Source organism: Panthera pardus, unplaced genomic scaffold (assembly GCF_024362965.1).
Source record: "Panthera pardus isolate Hobbes unplaced genomic scaffold, ASM2436296v1 HiC_scaffold_25, whole genome shotgun sequence".
Taxonomy (NCBI): domain Eukaryota; kingdom Metazoa; phylum Chordata; class Mammalia; order Carnivora; family Felidae; genus Panthera; species Panthera pardus.
In genome coordinates, this window is record NW_026526821.1 from 67,409,873 (window position 1) to 67,430,786 (window position 20,914).

The 20,914-nt window shown below is 43.6% G+C and overlaps 1 protein-coding gene across 6 annotated transcripts in view; it reads right to left on the reverse strand.

Annotated features, from left to right (window-relative positions):
* The window catches only part of LHCGR (luteinizing hormone/choriogonadotropin receptor), a 99,360-nt gene extending 79,538 nt beyond the window's left edge, over positions 1-19,822 (reverse strand). For 2 of the 6 annotated variants that reach the window (XM_019417218.2, XM_053890674.1), the window contains exons 1-2: positions 19,619-19,814; positions 685-756 (exon numbers count right to left, since the gene is read on the reverse strand). In XM_019417218.2, coding sequence (XP_019272763.1) covers positions 685-756; positions 19,619-19,782 — 236 coding nt within the window. In that variant the 5' untranslated portion in view covers positions 19,783-19,814. Of the gene's footprint in view, positions 1-684; positions 757-19,618 lie in introns of all 6 variants that reach the window. The other 4 variants (XM_053890673.1, XM_019416952.2, XM_019416859.2 and 1 more) reach the window with 4 other exon arrangements.
* Between the last annotated feature and the right edge of the window lie 1,092 nt (positions 19,823-20,914).

Consider the following 20,914-nt stretch of genomic DNA (forward strand, 5'->3'; position numbering starts at 1 on the left):
AGATCAGAGATGCTCTTTAGGAACTAAATGGCCTTTGAGGTCCTTTCACTCAGACTAATGTTAAGGAGGATTCTGGAATACTGGACTCCTGAGAAAGTTCCCTCTCATGCATGGTGCCTTATGCCCTGGCAGCTGAGAGCCAGGGAGAATGGGTTGAATTGACATCTGACAGAAATATGAGATCACACTGTATTATCAGGTTGCTTTATACTTTTGATAAAGGCCTTTTATCAATACAGCTCTAAATACTGTGTGTCTGTCATACACATCTTCTATTTTAGGTATAAAGATTGTCTTCTGATACACAATAAACCTCCAACACATTTTCTTCTGTGTGGGTGTTATCTAAAAATGTGACACAAGGGAATAACTGCTGTAGCAGAAGGAGGATTTTTATGATTGGAATCTATTTTCTTTTCTATGTGAGAAATTTATCATCACTTATCAAAATGCATTCAGTTCATTGAAGCAAGGTTAATTATCTGGAACTTAATGACTCTTGGAAATCGTACTTTTCTTCAAAGGTCCCTAGATATTATTTGTATTATAAAGATAAAAATCCTGGGGTTTCTTGAACACAATTTCTCTCCTAGAAGAATTATCCCCTTTCAACTATGTTTTCTCTTACAAAAGTTTTAATTATTCCAATTATGAATGTCTTTTGGTATGTAGTATCTTACTTACATTTTTACCACCTCATTAAGTCCTCTGAAAGCTTGAGATGGGATTAGTTTGATAGGGAGATAGGTGAGTGATCTAGAAAAGAAAAAAGGAAAGCCAAGAGTTTAATATTTAAGACTGGGTACCTTTCAAGTTCATGAATATATATGTGTGTGTGTGTGTGTGTGTGTGTGTGTGTGTGTGTGTGTGTGTGTGTCTACAGTGTTCCAGACACTGGTTTCAGGTGGAGAATTCTAACTTACATCAATAAAGAGATGTGCCATAACTCACTCTTGGTCTTTATCAAAGATATTTATTTTGTATTAAGATGCTCAACTTTGGGATCAGACACACTGGAGTTCATATCTCCACAGGTGATCCTGAGGATGTTATTTAAGCCCTCTATTTCAGTTTCTTCATCTATAAAATTGGAATAATAATTCCAGCTTCACAGGGTTGTTACAATTAATCAAGATAAGCCATGTAAAGAACAGGGCTTGACACCAAGTAAATAGTTGATAAATAGTTCTAGGGTGGCCCCATTGGCCTGGTTGGGAAGATGGAAAAGAAACTGTCTTGGGTAAAGTAAAGAAATTACTGGTGAAAATACAGTTGGACACCAGGCAGGCAGGAGAAGGAAAGATTCACTAGGAACATGTTCCTATTTTGATCCATACCATCTTCCCCAGGTAGCCAATTTCAGTTTCCTCCCAACCAGAGCAGTTGGCTGCTATGGTTCAATCACATGGGCATCTCATGCCATTTTGGGAGAACATCTATAGACCATTTCCTTCAGGCACTTGCCTATATCCAGAGGAACAATCTAAGCATTCTGGAATAGAGATAAAAGTTATATGTTACCTAAAAGTTGAGAAAAGAGCAATTATTCAGCAATAGCAAAAGCAGAACGGGATGATATATGTGCGCTAAAGGAACCCCGTGTTCAGATAGCTCAGAAGAAAGTGTCTGCAAAGCAAGAATGAATGTTCAACTGATATTTATCAAGCATCTACAATGGTTGAGTGTTTTGGCCCAAGCATTGGCAGAGAGGAGGTGAGGGGACCAGGACATTTCAGGTGGGAAGTCAATGTCAGGAGTATGAGAGTGGAGGTGGGAGATGCTGCCTTGCTTTTCACGTGTCTATGAAGCACACTGTCTTAGTTGCCAGGAAAGAACATCTTCTGCATCATGAGTGCATTTAATCAGTGAGCTGTCTTGCAGTCTCGGAAGGGACTTGCTATGGTATAAGGTGCTATATGAGCAGTGCACACCTGCCTATAACCTTACAGTCACACAATGGTATGAGTTGGGTATTTCCCTTCGATAGCAGAAGAACTAGATCACAAAGAGATTCAGTAGCCCAAACAAAGTAACACGAGCAAGTAGACTGAGCCCAAAATGTTCTTTCTATGGTGAGATATTGGGCCGAAGTATGTGATTCCTAACCCAGTCCCTTTCTACCTCCCAACTTTACTGAGGAATAACTGACAAATATAATTGTATATATTGAAAGTGTACAATGTGATGATTTGATATACAGATGCATTGTGGAATCATTACAGAGATCAAAATAATTAACATATCTGTCACCTCACATAGTTAACTCTTCTTTTTTGGGGGGCAGGAGGTGAAAAAACTTAAAATCTACTGTCAGCAGCTTTCATATATATAAAACCATATTGTTAACTATAGTTACCATGCTGTACATTAGATAATCAGATCATAGTCTTATAACTCAAAGTTTGTGTCCTTTTAGAAAAACATTTTTTTAATGTTTATTTATTTTTGAGGAGAGATTGAGAGAGTATAAGCAGGTGAGGGCAGAGAGAGAGAGAGTGAGACCCAGAATCTGAAGCAGGCTCCAGGCTCTGAGCTGTCAGCACAGAACCCAATGCGGGGCTCGATCCTACAGACTGAGAGATCGTGACCTGAGCCGTAGTCAGATGCTTAACCAACTGAGCCACCCTGGTGCCCCAGAGTTTGTGCCCTTTGATTTATATTTCATTTCCCCCACCCTAGCCCCTGGCAACCATGATTCTCTTCTTTGTTTCTAGTAAATTGACTTTTTTTGGTTTGTTTGTTTTGTTTTAGATTTAGATGCTGTTTTGTTTTAGATTTCATATAAATGATATCATACAGTATTTGTCTTTGTCTGGCTTATTTCATTTGGCATAATGCCCTCCAAGTTGGTCTATGCTGTCACAAATGGCAGGATTTCCTTCTTTTTTATGGCTGAAAAATATTCCTCTGTGTGTGTGTCTGTGTGTGTGTGTGTGTGTATTTACCATTCATCCATTGAAGGACCCTCAGGTTGTTTCCATATCTTGGCTATTATGAATACTACTACAATGAACATGGGATACAGAGATCTCGTAGAGTTCATGATTTTATTTCCTTCTGATATATACCCAGGTAATCTATTCTCTCTCAGTGAGCAAGGTGGAGGGACAGGCATTGTGACCTTGTTTCTCTTGAGAGGAGAAATGCCACACTCTCACAATTTCTCCTGCAAAACAGCTTACCAACAGTTCCTCTCCAGGGGCTAATGCAAAGAAATTTCATTTCAGAAAAATACTTTTGCTCAACAGTCTCTTAGAGATGGTGCAACCTAGAAGAAGTAATCCAAACTGGGTCCTTTGATTTTATTCTTGAAGACAGTCCCACCAAGCACATTGTTCAATACCCAAACTTATTTAACAGGGCATCCAAGAAGAACAGGGACAGTGGGGGGAGAAATCTTCTTACCATGGCATGTTTGCTTCCTATATTTCTTCTGGAATCATGTCCGCTTGGCTTACTGATTAAAAACACAGTTTTATTGCTCTCTGCACTGCCAAGTCAATAAATTTCCAGAAGAGAAAGCTGTATTCTACTGTACCCCATGCAACATCAATAAAACTGACAGCCAAATTCTGATTCCAGAATCTTTATTGCTGGGGATAATGCAGTGCAGAACATATTTTGGAGAGTGTTTACATAAAAGCTTAAAACGAACCCTTCAGAGCTGTTTATTCATGCAAATGGAAGCCAGAAGCTGGAGCCTCTCAGCAGGCAGCCTCCCCATCCAAAAGGGAGTATAGTGTGGTTCCCAGGAGAGCACTTGGCTCAGATTTGACCAGGGAGGTTGCCTGAGCTTTTGATTGATGTAGGGATGAGGGATGAGGAGCAAAGGCTGGACAGAAGTGAGAGAAGCTGTAGCTCATGCACTGACCGTCCCCAGTGACTACAGAACAGCCCTGGTGCAAGATGAAATTTTGCAGTTGACGTTGATGCTGCAGCTCAGGAAAGGCAGTAGTGATGAGAGTAAAAATAAAGTTCCTACCAGAAAGGAGCCACTGAGCAAACAGTGGGTAGCTGTGTGGATGTGACTGGGGGGAGGAAGGGGCCTGGGGGCCAGAGAATGGGGAGACAGGTGAGGTGACGCAGGTGTACTGAGCTTTTGACGCTAGATGTGTTCTCATGAAGTGAGATGCAGAATGTGGTTCCATGAATCCAAAGCTGTTTTTCCCACTGACTTATATTTTTATTTTGGAAGTGTCATGTCTTTATTCCTGATTCATCTTCAGTTGGCAGCAGTTTCTAAGCATTCAAAGGCCTGTCTCCTGCATTTAAACGTTTGTTCATGTGGCCTGTGGTTGCCAATAACCATTTGAATGTACTCCCTTTGAAGGTGCTTCTTTCTCTGATGGGTGCTTTTATGAGGCCAGAAACTTTTAGCAATGTGAACAACTGCCTCCATAACCCTGCAGTTCTATTCCTGTATACACCCCAGAGAAATTCTGACACTGATACTTACGGTAACCTATGTAGGGATTTTCTTCATGGCACTGTGGCATGGTGGGGGGTGCGGGGTGTGGATGCAAACCGAGTGTCTGTTACTGAGTGAGAGAATGGTAGTGCACCTAACTAACAGGTCAGCAGTTAGAAGCAGGAGTCTAAAGGCACAGAGAACAGACTGTGTGGACCTTAGAATCATGGTGCTGAGAGCAATAAGAAAGTAATGATACGAAATCCTACTTGCAGAATTAAAATACATGCACACTAAACATTAGACATTTTAAGGGAAAACACCTAAGCACATATTAGGATGGTTGCCTATGGCGAGTTGAAAGGAAATGAGAGAAGGGGGTAAAATAAATAACTGAAAACAGTGACTTTGGATGGACTGGTGATAATGTTGCTTGAAGGAAGAAGTGTGATTGACTTAACCGTCTGCATCTGAGAGACAAAAAAAGAAAAGTTTTTTGTTTTGATGTATTGAGTTCCCTTTTTTTTCCTTCCCTCCCCACTTCCTTCTTTTTTTCTGTGTTTGAAGTTAGGCCTATATGTATTCCAAGAATTGTGTGAACTTCAGGAACTCTTGTGGAAAGGCCTAGTCAATATGATTTGATATAGAGCAGCAGCCAGAGAGAACTGGGAAAAAAAGACCAAAGGCAAGGACAATTCAACGGCTCTGCTGTCCAGGGTCAAAAAAGGGAATGAAAGCTATTCATAAAGCAAAGACAAATAAAAGAGGGGCAGAGCCTTTTCTGTCTCAGACAAAGAGTGTGACACTTCCAAATGATGCAGCTCAGATGGTGGCAAAGAGCCAGGCTTCTTGGGCAAATGTGAGGTTGAACTTGCGGGATAGAAAGTTTTCTCTGCCTCCTAAATAGTGAATGAGAAGGAAGTTCATGTATGTGTGGACCAATCCAGATACTTGTATTTTTTACATGTCACAGCTTGCTTTCTTGCTTTCTCTCTCTCCCTTTCCTCCCTCCCTCCCTTCCTTCCTCCTTCCTTCCTTCCTTCCTTCTGTCTTTCTTTTTACCATTTAAAATTTTGATTTTTAAATGAATGGATGATACAACACGGTGACACCTGGATTATGGCCAGATCCTATTTTCCTCAAGCACCTGTGCCACAGATGTTGAAACAAATACTTAGACAAGATGGCAAAGTGTGCCTTAGTTTCATCCATTATGAAAACTCCATTTATTCATGAATCCTGTCTGCAAGCCCCCAACCCTTCTGGTTATGGGTTAAAGTTAACATAGAAGCATTCTTTACAACCCTTTAGCATTGGAACTAAGCATTCACTCTAGTTCTGGGATCCTGTGATTGATCATGACTCTGGTGAAGTCCTGTGTCTTTCTGCATTGTCTACACTAAACCTAACAATATTTAGAGGGCAGGAGTACACCTGCAGTATCTTGAGTTACATTTGTTCCCCCTGACCTCATGTTGGTCCTTATTTTTTCCTTGATTCCTTATCCTGCAGCCTGTCTGGTCTCCTCAGAGTCCATCTAGAAGCGGAGCCCCTGACCACCCTTCTTCTTAGTCATCAGATCCTGATTCCTACATTCCTGACTCTTAGAAGACACTGCTAACCCAGAACAGTTCCTAGTTGCTATCTGGTTGGGTTCAACCTGGTATCTCTCACTGCTAGGTTCTGACTTTCAAACTGGGCCCCTGGCACAGATGGAGACTCTGTGCTGAGGCTGCCAGTACATTTGGGTTAGTTCTTGTAGAGGATGCTGTGGTGGGCTGCCAAAATCACCCTTCAGGACTGAGGCACTTATTCCCCCAGAGGCTGGGAGAGGGGGCAGCTTGAAGTTCCTGGCTGAGTTGCTCCCCTGGAATTACCCTCAGCCAAAGATTGCCACGTCGCCCAAGATCACATTTTCTCTCCTGGGCAGCATGCATCCAGTGACTGGCCAATGCAGGGTCCAGGCTTGGCCTCTTTGCCTCAAGGTGGGACTGGTCAGAAGGGCCATCCCACTTTCAGAGCTCCTTCCCATCCACTCTTTCACCTGGGCCCCAGACTCACTCCCCTTCCCAGCCAACCCCAATTGCCAAGTCATCAATGCACTCTGTGTCAGAAATCAGCACCAGGGGACAGTTTACAGATAAGCAAATAGCACTCACATAAACTCAGTCACCTTGAAGAAGGATAATGCCACATTATCAGGTCCTCCTTAATTGTTCCTAGGGCCTCTGGAATACTCAAGGGTGGGGCTTGACACCCTCTGACTTTTTTCTTCTGAGTTTAATAACACAGATGACCTTGGTAGGAGCCCGTTTGTCTACTCACTGGCTTGTTAATGAACCCTCAAAATAAAGTTAGCTGGAGAATTTCAGTGTGGAGGGCTGTGTCCTCCGTCAGTGAAACATAAGATTTAGAAATCCTTGCTTATAAAAACCTATCAATTGGGATACATTTGCATTTTCAAAAGATTCTTTGTTCTACAAAATGATTCCGTGGAAGGTACCTTTAAATAGCAAACTCCCTAGGTGAAGGGAAAATAGAGTTCAATTGACATACTCTCTCCTTTTAAAGATAGGTATTGCATGAAGCCAATTACGACTGTAGGTTCCCCACTGCCCCTTGGTTTTTAAGAGCTTGGATTGCATAAGGATTTCCAGGGCAGGACCACCTTCTGAAGCACACAGGCTGAGCAGGGCCAGAGGAAGATGAGAGCCAGGGAAAATGTCCTGCAGCAATCTGGACTCCCCAAAGACTGGGTGGAGTTCTAGGTCATCTTGTCAGACAGAGCCTTTACCTATCCTTCTGCCCAGCACAGCAGAAGTGAAATATTTTTACTCACTTCCCCCTAATTGTTTAGAAAAGCCATCTATATTATCGATTTAAGAAAGCTACAAACATCCATCTGTCTTTCACAGACAATTAGTTTATTGCTAGAGCTATACACCCTGAATTTTAAAATGCTATAAAATCAGAAGGAGGGAAAAAAGACAGAAATCAGAGACACTCAAAGCCTTTTTGCCTAATGAACTCATTGAAATGGGAGAGGGAAGCATTACTTTATTTAAAAAGAATATTAATGTTTTTGTATTTTTTACATAAGAACTTGTTCTAAATAGAATAGAGACTTAAGAATTTCTGTGTTGTTTTCAAAGCTGCTCAATAATTATAATAACCCTGCTTTCATCTTGGAATGAAATAAAAATGGCTTTCCCCATTCCAAATGATTTTAAATCATTGCATTTTCTTTCTTTTTTTTTTTTTTTTTAAATTTTTTTTTCAACGTTTTTTATTTATTTTTGGGACAGAGAGAGACAGAGCATGAACGGGGGAGGGGCAGAGAGAGAGGGAGACACAGAATCGGAAACAGGCTCCAGGCTCCGAGCCATCAGCCCAGAGCCTGACGCGGGGCTCGAACTCACAGACCGCGAGATCGTGACCTGGCTGAAGTCGGACGCTTAACCGACTGCGCCACCCAGGCGCCCCTAAATCATTGCATTTTCAAATGCATTGATCTACTTGGTAACTTCATTACTGGGTATGTCTTCATTTATTGGCCTCTTGTCTTCAGCATTTACCTAGAGGGAGCTGAGATGTCAATGTTACCTGAAATACTAAGTCAGTATAGATGGACATGCAATTTGTTTAGTTTTACATCAGAAAATTTGGAATGTTTCTTAAAAGTACATCCAGGGGCGCCTGGGTGTCTCAGCCGGTTAAGCATTGGACTTTGGCTCAGGTCACGATCTCACAGTTGGTGAGTTTGAGCCCCAAGTCAGGCTCTGCGCTGACAGCTCAGAGCCCACTTCAGATTCTCTGTCTCCCTCTCTCTCTGCCCCTCCCCTGCTTGTGTGCACTCTCTCTCTCTCTTTCTGTCTCAAAAATAAATAAACATTAAAAAAAAAAGCCATCCAGGTGGTTTTCATTGTTTGGCTACTCCTTTAAACACTGTTTTAGACTCAAGTACTCAGGGTGAAAAGGCTCCTCACTTGATAGATGAAGAATCTTAAGAAAACTGAAATGATTTCCCTGAAACCACGTGGCAATTCAGTGGCAAATCTGGACTAGAACATAGGTCGCTTCGTTCCTGTGCTGTGTCCTTCACCAAACAAAACACATCAGTGCTGTTTCTTTGGGGGTTTGTTGATACACTCTGCTACACAATCCTCTGGTTCTCTGGTGAAACCTAGCCTTCTGATAGAACCATCAGTTTCTTGAGGGATGTGCTCACAGTCTTAAACTTCAAAGATGCTGCTCAAATTCTTGTTCCTCCATGGGACTACCTGAGTGGGTTTTCTTTCTTTCCCCTGTCCTCCTCAGCAAGAATGACTACTCAGTTTTTTTTTCTTGTACTGTTATTTGAGAACTTACCAGGTACCCTGTATGAATGTTTCCTCTGTTCCACCATTGAACACCCAGTCTCTGGTGGACTCTACCTTCATACTGTCTCTTGCTTCCAGCCTTTATTTCTTTCTCACTGCCACTTTTCTCGGGCATTCTTTTCTCCACCAGACTGTTCCATAGTGCTTGAGTTGGTTTCCTCTGAGCCTATCCTGGCTTTCCCCTAACTGGGCCAGATTAATCTTCCTGATAACTCCCCCCATGTTACTCTTCTTTCACTTAATCTTCTATGCCTACCCTTTGCCTGTCCATTATCTACAAATGCCTCAGCCCTGCATTCAGGCCCTGAAAATAAAGCCTCAAACTTCATTTGCCACCCACTATTCCTCTCACATAACCCATACACTAAACTTGTGCAGTTCAATCAGGCAGCCACCAGCCACAAGTGGCCATTGAGTGCTTGAAATACAGTTCGAATCAAGATGCACTGTACATGTACCATATACACCAGATGTTGAAGACTTGGCAAGAAGAAGGAATATAAAGTATCTCCTTAATAGATTTTATGCTGATTAAATATTGAAATGATAATATTTTGTACACTTGGATTAAATGAAAATTGTTAAAATTGTGCCATTTAAAAACTTTTTAAGTGTGGCTATTAGAAAATGAAAACTACACATGTGACTGGCATTATATTTTTACTGGACAGTGCCATCTGGATAAATCAGACTACTGTACTTCCTGAACTTGCCCCACCCTTTTCTGTCTTCATTCACACTTTCACATTCAGACACTATCTGGCACATATACCCTTCTCTGCAGGTCAAATTCTACCCTTGGTTAAAGGTCTCTTTCAGGTGCTATATACTTTATAGAACATGCCTTCATCACCAATTGCATATGCCTTCTCTTTAGAAGCAGCACAATGGGACAGTGAAGAGTACAGACTCTGGAGCCAGAATGCCTGGGTTCAAATCATAGCTTCATTCCACATCTATAAAATAATGACACTAACTACCCCAGAGATTTTTGAGACTGAATAAGGAAATGTTTATACAATTATAATACAGCATCTAGCACAAGATAAGAGCACAGTAAGTACTTATAATTCACTTAATGTGAAAGATTCAAGCTACCCATGTTGCTTCTAGTGACAACTTTAACTTCCTTGTCAAGGGTAGAGGATTAGTGGGGGTGGGGTAGGGTGGGTTCAGTACTTTGAAATGGACTCTTCTATTTGTCATGGGTCACACTTTATAAAATATCTGTGACTTGTCCCTGACTCTTGAGTCTCTGCTGATTATAGATAAGACACCTGAGAGGGATGGTAGGTATTCCTACATTGTACCTTTCTTTTGGGCTCAGGTATCTCTTACAGGTGTCACCTGATAGCCCTTTAAAAAAAATGATAAAGAACAGCCTTCCATTAAATATTGCAACTCTAGGGGCCCCTGAATGGCTCAGTCGGTTGAGGGTCCAACTTGGGCTCAGGTCATGATCTCACAGTTCATGGGTTCGAGCCCTGCATCGGGCTCTGTGCTGACAGCTTGTTCTGAGCCTGGAGCCTGCTTTGGATTCTGTGTCTCCTTCTCTCTTTGCCCTCCCCCGCTCACACTCTGTCTCTCTCTGTCTCTCACAAATAAATGTTTAAATATATATATATATATATATATATATATATATATATATATATATATATAGGAACTCTAGAGAGCCACCCTGCAGAGTTCTCATTTGCTCATTCAGTTGGAACCCTCCCATTGGAAAGTGCAACTTGAGAGACTCTCCTCCAAGACAGACTTTCCAGAGCACCTAAGAAGCTGTGAGGAGTTTATGAATTATACTGTGAACCAAGATTTTCAAGAAGATTCCCTAGATAATGGATTTTCCAAGTCATTTGTGCAACAACTAAATTAAAAATATAAAGCCTCAGAGGAAAATGGTAAACACATCTAAGCCCTTACTCAAAACCCATTTAAAGTTTTCTAAAGACACAAGCAAAATAACCCAATCTTTACCCCCTAAACTGAATTCTTCTAGCAATAACATAACATGACAAGACTAACTCTGATAAATAAAACTACATGTTGAATTCTCCCCAGGGAATGTCTGCATTATCTGTAATGATTTCTCAAAAGTATTTTTTAGAAGCAGAGAATATTATGTTGTCAGGACAGTGACAATGCAGATATGCTTCAGGAAACTCTTCCATTACAAGCTCCTGTTCTAGACACTTAAAAACCTTTTTTTAAAAATGTTTATAATTTATTTTTGAGAGAGAGTGCAAGAGAGAGCACGCCAGAGCATGCACAAGTGGGGGAGAGGCAGAGAGAGACAGGGACACACAGAATCGGAAGCAGGCTCCGGGCGCTGAGCTGTCAGCACAGAACCTGACGTGGGGCTTGAACCCACAAAGTGTGAGATCATGACCTGAGCCAAAGTCGGCACTTAACTGACTGAGACACCCAGGCACCCCCAAAACTTTTTTTTAATGAGCCCATAAAAGCTGGTTGCAACTAAAATACTACATACTTCTAATTGATCTAAGGATGGATTTGAAGTGCCTGAAATTACTGGCATGTGTGCCTTCAATTTTTGCTAACTCCTCAGCTCTCTGGTGGACACCAATTTGTGTGGTTGCCTGGCTCAAAACTGCCCCCCCCCCTTTTTGAAATGTTTATTTTTGAGAGAGAGCTCAAGCAGGGGAGGGGCAGAGAGAGAGGGGGACAGAGGAGCTGAAGTGGGCTCTGCACTGACAGCAGCGAACTCATGAATTGTGAGATCATGACCTGAGCCGAAGTTGGATGCTCAACTGACTGAACCACTCAGGTGCCCCCACAATGTCCCTTCTTTAGAGTCACTTCCTGGCTGGTTGCCTCTGGGTGGAGTGTCTCATTGACTGTGTCCCTATGCTCTTGCCTTAGGGGTGAGGCCTGAGGCAATCAGATTCTCTTTCTTAGGAATTTAACACTTGTCATAGGCAGGACTCCATGGAGCTGCTTCACTGTAAAGGTGGAATCTTGGGAAAAGGGAACTGACCTCTTGCTGCTAAAATGCCACATTCTCTCTGGATCTTGCCCACATCCTTCTACCTCCTTGTTCTTCTATCATGATTAAATATGTCAGAGTTGATTTCTGGTGCTTACAAATGAGAAAAACCTTAATCAGAGTCCCACCTAAGATTTCCTGGGGGAAGTAATCCTGTTCCATTGGGGATCCATAACATAGGGTGTGTGCTGGTGGTCAGTGAAAGAGCTGAAGGCTCTTAATCGTGAGTCCCCAGTGGCCTAAGTTGGTGTCAAAGACCAGGACTGAGCTTTTGGGATGACCACGTTGGCCTGGCTGCCACTGTAGAGGTGGTCTTGCAGGTGGTACACTGCAAGGTGTAAAGATCTACAGCTCAAGTGATGCCTCCACTGAGGTTTCTTCATTACTCAGACTAGAAGGGATGGCTCCTTCTTCTGAACTCCTACAAGACTTTATCACCTTCTGCATTTCCCTGCAGTCATCTGAGAATTAGTCCTCTCTCTCCCATGGCTGAAGACTGGGAGGTCTTGGAGGGCAGGGGTGGTGTCTACAGATTCTACAAGTTGTCCTGTACATTTCAGTATGGAGTTCCTTAATGGCAAACAGGTTTGATCTGAGGGTTTTCTGTGTGTCAGCCTGAGGCTGAGGATGGGGAATGGGGAACAGAAAAGACCCAGAATAGGCTCAGACGCTTTAGCTGGAGAGACACGACTAATCCAGTGGAATGATAGAAAACAGCCTATAATCAGGTGTTAGGTGGCATGTTTGAAAGGCAGTTCAGCCTGGCTTGACACGACTAGCCTATCAGACTCCAGGCAATAATGAACTCTGCTATTTTGGGATTCTAACTTATTCACCTTCCAAGTTGAGAAGACCTAGTGGGTCATTTTCTCTAATTAACACCTCCCAGGAAGAAAACTATTCCATCAGGCCTGCCCCTTGGATGATAGGTAGTTTCTGTTCAACCTCATGCACCAGCTGTGGGTTTGTAGTCTTCTCTGTAGCATCAGATTGTTACAATCATACTTTGTAGTTATGTGGAACCTTTATTTCCCAGTACTTTTGGCTCTGCCATCTTGTGTATCTTCACCACAGTCAGCCCCACTCAGTCATGTCCCTTTTATAGACAGCACAGAGGTTTTATCACTAGCATGAACCCACAGTGCAAATTAGGGAAAGGGGACCTTGTGCTAGAACTCAGGTCTGCCCGGTCTTTGTCCTGTTGATCAATTCACATAGTTTGAGGGCTGTGTTGGACCCTACCTTGTCATACCAGAGCAGCCACTACCCCTGTGGGCTCAGGAATGCTGTCTGCTGCTGCTCATGAGGTAGAATTAGGAACCCAGGAGTCACCTGATTTCATCAGAGTCAAGGAGAAATGTAACGGCAGCAGGGGAAAACAAAACAAACCCTTCATTCCGAAAGTTGAGTTTTACTTATAAATTGGACTTTTCTGAGTTTGGCTCAAGTGGCATTAAAGAGCTGTGGTTCATGACCACACAGAGGGCAGCTGTGTGTGGTTTGCTGGCTGGGAGGGGGTGTCATCTCCCTGTGCGGCAGAAGGTAGGAGTAAATGAGGACCATGTAGAGAAGCTGCTAGAAGCTGCCCACTAAGTCAGAAAGCCCACCTGTCTGGTGGGTGGGATTATTTTAATTCCCCTCTTAAAAAATAGCTGGTGAGAAATTTGCTAAAATCTGCATTAAATATGATTTTTTGCACACCAAAGGGGAGCTGCCAGAACAGAATACATATGCTCCCATGGAGCCAGCCCCTTTGGGTCTGGAAGTGAGCAGCAGGGTCTCTCTCTATCACCATGACTCACGGGGCTTTAAAATCCCATCTGTGAGATCACAGTTATACATGGCCAAGACACCGTCTGGTGCAGCTACAATGAGAGATTACATTTTGGAAAAAAAGCTTTTGTACCTCAGTTCAAGACATGGAAAAGAAGCCAAACTGAGAGGCTTGGGAAGAAGATAGAGGGGGTGAAGGAGAAGAAATGGAGCCCTAAATTAATCGGACTTACTGCTTCTGAAATTTAAAAAAAAAATAAGGCAGAAAAAAACCTCAAGGAATTATTGCTTTCCAAGGGGGGAGCTGGGTCTGATGCCAGAGGAATTGGTGTGTGAACCTTTTTGGCTCTACATTTCCACTGAGATTTTGGGAACTCTGTTGCTTGCTTTTTTAGTGTCTTGCTAGGGGCCATCATTCACTGTCCCCAGAAGGATGATTTTTAAACTAATAAAATCTGGTCCTTGCAAAGCTTCCCCCAAGGAGTCTGTTTATAGGCACAGCCAGGTTTAAGAATTGCTTGCAGGTATAGCTGGGAATGCTGAGTCAGAACTGAGGTTCAAGATCAACCTCTATTTTGGGCTTTTGCTTTGGTTGGGTGTGTGGGAGAAGTGGCGTTGGGAGATAGGACAAGAGCTTTATGAATTCTGAGATTGATTGATTGATTGATTGATTGGTTTATTGTCATCTGGCCCATCTGCAGGGAAGCTGAGGCAGGGCCAAGCTGTTGTACCTTCAAGAACTTGGTCGGCTTCTCTATGTCCTGTGAACTCTTACCTTGTGCCCTGGACTGGGAACCCATGGGTCTCACTCCAGGCTCTCTGGGTGGTGGTCTCTCTCTTTGGTTTGTTTTAATGGATCCTGGGCTAAGGATGGATTTTGCTCTAATGAGTGAATTAAAACAAACAAATAACAAAAACTAAAACAATTTGGATGGGACATACCAATATGGGTAAGCTTCCATTCTGGCTTCTCTGAAGCTGATATGTGTACTATGCCCATTCAAAGGATAGACTGGGGGTCTGCAAAATCTGTAGCATAGATGCCGATTTAACACAACTCCCTCTGCTACCCATAGCACCTCCTCACCTCCCCATCCTCTAGGATGGAGATTTTTGAAATGACATTTAGATGCCGTACATCCCAACTAATACACATTTTTTTTTTTTTTTTTTTGCATTGGTTCATTGTTCCTATTCAGCTGTCTGCTCAGTTTGATATCATAGTAGTTCAAGAAACACTTTGACCATAATACCCATGAAATTTGGGGATTCCCCAGTTGAATAAGACCTCTTCAAGTGGTTCTCACTTTAGCACAGTGATTCAAAACCAAGGGTGGGGGGTGGATTTTGCTCCCTTAGGAGCATTTGGCAAATGTCTAGAGTCATTTTTGGTGGTCATAATTTGGGAGGGCAGTGCTACTGGCATCTAGTGGGTGGAGGCCAGGGCTGCTGCTAAGCATCCCGTAGGGTACACGACAGCCCTCCACAACGTGTAATTATTTCGCCCCAGATGTCAAGTGTGCTGCGGTTGAGATACCTGCTCTGGCCGAAGAGGTTTATTTTGAATAAATGGTTACCTTATGGCAGGGTATATGCAAAAATATAGGTCAGTACAGCGTATCAAATGATGTGTGTATGGGAGTGGGAGACACTGGGGAGAGCTTCATGGGGAAGTGACTCCGAGTCATGATTTTTATTGAATGCCTTTGTAATCAGCTGTCCAAGAATGACTCTGATGGAAAATCTATCAGTCAAGAATTATACATTGGGATTTTTTTTTCTTTTTGCACAACCCTCTAGGTAATGTAACTATTTCCGATGACTTGTATGTGTTCCCTTAAAAAAAAATTTCCCCAAAAGCCTGGGAGAGGCTTCAACAAGGAAGGATCCATTCAACTTTATTCTTTTCTACCCAGCCAGGAATCTGAATCTACTCTAATCTGTGTTTCTTCCACTAAGACTCTTCTTCTTATCTCTCCTTAAAGGTTCAGCCCCATAACCATTTGTCCATGGTACCTTCCCTTGCACATTTAAGCCCATAGTAATTGCTCTGCGTCCTGAATTCCTAGACCCTAGTTGCCTCTTTCCCTGCCCACACTGGTCTCTTGCATGTGTTTCTACCTAGATTGTGGGCTTCTCAAGGACTGGGGCCATGCCCTCCTCCTGTTAATTCCTCTACATCATTGAACACTGTCCTGGACCCTGATTTTCACTGAAGGTGGGAGAGGGAGAAGGACATTCAGGAACAATGTCAGGAGACTAATGCCTTCCTGTAACACTGGATTGATAGATACAGCACATTTTATCTTTTCAAAGTCTCTGGCCTGTGTCTTATAATAAAGCTTAAAGTTTAATCTCTGTTCAGTAGGCACAACATGCAAAAAATAAATTCCCATTATTATTAGCATTTTCTTACTAACAGATTTTTTAGAAGCTGTTTCCATATCAAGAAGATCAACCTTTCTGTTGTCATAGAGACAAAGATCTTTATATAACCATGGACAAGGTGAGAATTTTTTTCCCCCTCTTCTTCCACTTGTCTGGAACTTATAAGACAAGGAAAAGGAAATGTTTTAAATCAATTTTTTTCTTTTACCTTTTTCCCCTCAATTAAAATGAGTGAGCATGTGGGAGGCTATTTTTTGTATCATATTTTAGTTTTTAAATATCTCAGTTTTTAATAAAACATGGAAAGTATAGAAAGATATGAATGATGGAACTGTGCCATTTTCAAAATGTGCAAGCAGTGGGCTTGTCAATGACAAACAATTACACTTTTTTTTCCCCTTGTTGAAACCAAATAGTGGACTTTACATGAAATCTTATAAGGCAGGACTACCAAGGCCTGGAATGATTAAAATGTAAATTAGCATCTACTGAGGGGCCAATGATGAAGTCTAAAATGCTGTGCTGTACTTGTCTCCTCCAACCCCCAGAAACATGAGTGCTCCCCTTCTTTCTTCAGAGCCAGACCCTGTGCATGACTTCATGCAAGACCACATCTCTCTGGGTGCCTTATTTCATAATTTCAGCTCTCTCCTCTTTATGAACTCCTGATAATTTGTTATCCATAGCATTTTTTTCCTATCTTGTGATTAGTGTTTACTATTTCATTCATTCATCATCAAGAGGATTTCAGTATGATGCTGTTCACTTTTCCTGTCTTCTGCCTCAATGTTAAGTTACACCTTTATCCATTTGTCTTCTTCCCTAGGACTCAGAAGTATCCCTCTCCCTAGGATTAACCCTTCTTCTATGATCTGAGACTGACACTGTCCTCCCACCCTCACTGAGACCTTACTTCACCAAATATCATTCTTCCCCCTCCCTTATGTCTTCAGTCTGTCCTTCTCCATGGATTCCTTCCCTTATTCCTCTTTGAAGACAAAAACAAACTTTTTCTCAATCCTGTATATTTTCCATATGTAGCAGAGTTTGGGGCTTTAATTTGATCATAGGTGCCTTTTGCAATAAATAGGTATTTTGTGTATGTATGTGTGTGAGGAGGCATATGGAGAGGGGAAGTATATGGCACAGGAAGTTTAAAACACACTTTTGCTTTCTACAAGATTATATCCTTCATGGAGAGCAATATCTTGGTTCTCAAACGTTTGCATGCACCAGACCACTTGGGGATCTTGTTAAAACACCAGCTGTTGCACTACATCCTCACAGCTTCTGATGCAGTAGATTGGGGATGGGGCCCAAGAGTATGCATGTCTAACATCCCAGGTGATGCTAACGCTGCTGGCCTAGGACCACACTTTGAGTAACACTGCCTTAAAGTGACTATCTTCCTGTCCCTTCTTATGTATTTCTCTTGGCACATGGATGTTGAGGTCACCTTATTGTGCCCATAGGGTTCTCACCTAAAGGAGGAGGTCATCTCTCAATTAACTGATTCTCAGGAAGCCTTACCTTGTGAGGGTCAGCATACTTGCCAACCTTACGTGTCTAAATGTCTAGAAGATGCTCTTGGTGTGGATGCCAAGATAGTGCATGTGAAGGGAGGAAGTTGAGGATTCTCCAGAATCCCTCAGGGATGGCCAAAGGTGTCAGAGCCTGGACGACTAGCTCCTTTTTGGGAGTGGGACTAGCCAGCTTCAGCATGCTAGCATTTCTTCTATTGTGCTTGCCTCCCACCTCTACCCCCAAACCCCTAAAATCTTTTTGAGGGGTTCTAGGCTTCTCTAAACTGTGCTATGGGGCAGTGGGAGAATTTGTTTTGTTTTGTACTTTCCACTTCAGCTTTCTCCAGGGAAGAGGTAGTCTCCAGAGGCCAACATGGTTTGGCAGCAGGAATTGTTGAGAGAGCTCAGTGAAGAGCTGAATCTGAGAGGACCTGGGAATGTATATATGTATGTATGTGTATGTGTATATATTTACATGTATGTGTGTGTGTGTGTGTGTGTGTGTATTTAGGAAAAGGTAATTTCCTAAATACAAAGACAAACAAATATAAAAACACAATTAACAGATGAAGTCCTGTCTTTGCTACTCAATAACAAAAAGGGACCATGGCCAAGTTATTCCATGTCTTTGGATCTCAGTTTCTTGAAATCTCTATGATAAGTACTGAGCGAGTGAGAAAGGCTGTTAGTGGCACCATCATTCATAAGAGCAAGAAGGGAGGTTTGTCAGGGAAGGACAAGGGCTGGGACTAGGAAGGCAGCTTCCATGAATCTGTTGATTGATTGAAACAAATTCTTTCAGCATGGTCCTCACCTTCAGGGAATTGAGCTGACAAGATAATTAATGGAAACTAATTAATATAAACCCCTCAGCCTTTAAACTGTATCTCTCAGCTGCAAACATTCCCTGTAGGCCACTAACTCTTTCAGGGGAGAGGCTCAGCCCCTCAGGAGGGAGGGGGGGGATCCCTGACAGACTGTTTCAGCCCATGGAAGTGGGGAGGGGGGGTTGCCTCTTTCTTCCCCAAGAATGAGATTCCATCACTGCCAATGGTTAGGACATAACCAAAACCTACTTTTGTAGTACTTTTCTTTCCTTTTTTTCTTTTAACAACTTTATTGAGATATAATTCATATACTATAATATTCACCCATTTAAAGTATACAGTGCAATGGTTTTTAGTATGTCTAGGGAGGAGTTGTGCAATCATCACCACAATCTGATTTTAAATAATTTTTGTTACCCCCAGAAGCCACAGCCATTAACAGTCACTGGGCCTTCACCCCTACCTGGCAGCTGTTAATCTGCTTTCTGTTGGTCTGGACATTTCATATAATAGAATCATATAATGTGTGGTACTTTTTCTAAATCGAAGAAAGGAGACACGGGACACTCTGATACACTAGTACAGAAGGCCCCTCCTCTCTTCACCCCATCACTTCAGCAAATCTCTTCCTGCCCCTACTTGCTGATGTATGCAATTCTTTTAACCTCCTTTGTAACCCGCTCTGTAAACGTGGAGGGCTGGGTGGCGTGTGGGAGGCGTGACGTAAGGCACACCTTGATCAGACCAGCAGATTGAAATGCAAGTACGTCTGAGAAAGGGTAGGGCAGTGACTCGTATGCCTACTAAGCGGTACACTAGGGAGGCGGCGGGCGAACCAGCAATCCCAGGCGAGTGACCAGGTCACCCCTTGCCGTAGGGCCTGACCACCCCATTCCTAGTGGAGCACAGGGTGTCAGAGGTCACAGTAACCTTCACCGACCTGGCTAGCACAAAGGTCAAGGCCACTTTCGACTTCCAAGCAGTGGCAGGGAGCAGGCCTTCCCTTGTGGCTTCTGGGCAATTCCACGCCCTTTGCCGCAGCCCCAGTGGGGGAAATCACGGCCCTGGGTCCGCCAGGGGCTGCAGGGGGTGCCAGCAGGAGGGGCCCTAACCCAAGGCGCGGCTTGGCACGGGATGGCAGAGACAGTCCCCAAGCTTTGCATTCTCATCACTCTAAAAGGTGGTGGAGTTTGACAGGGCGCAGCCTTTTTCTCCAAGCTTCCAGGTTAAAGGAGCCAAAGAGTGGGGAAGCAGAGTGGCCCGGAGCGAGGAGCGAGCGAGGGTCCCGTAGCAGGGCGCCGCGTACTCACAGTAGGGTGAGGCCGGCCCATGGGCCGGGGCAGCGCAGGGCGCCGTCGGGCGGGCAGCTGCAGGGCTCGGGGCAGTGCGCCCGGGGAAGCGCCCGCGGCGTCAGCAGCAGCGGCAGCAACAGCGGCGCCAGCAGCGGCCGCAGCGCGTGGAACCGCCGCCTCATGGCTGGCGGAGCCTGAGCGCGGGCTGTTGCGGCTGGGCGGGTGCCCTGACCAGCCCCGGAGTGCTGCCCGCGCCCCTCTCCCCGCCCCTTGGCCTGCCCTCCCCCTTCTCCCGTGCCCGCCCGCCCTCCACTGCTGAGACTGTGTTGTGCCTCAACCTGGGGCAGTGGCCTGCGACCCCATCCCCTCCTTTCCCTGCTGCTTTCCCTGGTCGGCCTTGTCCTCTACATCTGCGAATGGCCCGATTATAGGAAGTAGTGTGGTAATGGTGACTGCTTTGGACGAGGGGTAGGGAGCTCTGAGTCGTCACCCTGACTGCTGTAACGGAGTGTGAAGTTGGGTGAATGTTGTCACTTCCAGGAACCTCTCTTATTTCATCTGTGAAAGGGGCAGATGGATACTTTGCTCTGCCCAGATGCTTCTTCCTTCTCAGCCCCAAATTCTTTTCCCTTCTCCCCCACCAGCTCTCTCCACACAAGTAATTTCTGACCTCTCAACTTACCAAGCAATTTCTCTGTATTTTTCTTGGTAGTAAGCACTTTCTTCCTTATAGTTATTTGAGCCCGTTCTATATCTATATATCCACTATAGATTGTGACATCCTAGAGAACAAAATCCAGTTCAGATTTATTTGTCTGTTCCTGGCTTCTACATGTTAAGTCTCTAATGAAGATTTGTTGAATGAATGAAAATGCTATGATAATGTACAGTGACTGCCCCACGGAGAGGCCCCTTACAGGGTAGACCCTGTGGCAGGTGCCCTCCCTCAAGTCATGTCTAAGCTTCACAACAAACTAGCAGGGTGTTTGCAACCAGAAAAATGATGTTATGCGACTTCCCCAAAGTCACACAGTTATTAAGTAGTGGAAACTTGTTTGAACTTAGGTCTATCACCCACTTTCTTTTACCAGTGCAAAAAATTACTGTATGATCTGCATACCAAGGATTTAGAAAGGAGACAATTTTACGGTTAACTATGGGAATGCATAATTTCCCTTATTTAATTTCATCATTAAAGCACTTCCCCCTCCCCTGTCTCCCCCCCCCCCCCCCATGCCCTGCCTTACAATGACTCTGTTTAGACTCTGGAAATCCTGGAAGTCTTTCTGGAAGAGGTGGACTTTGAGAGCCTGG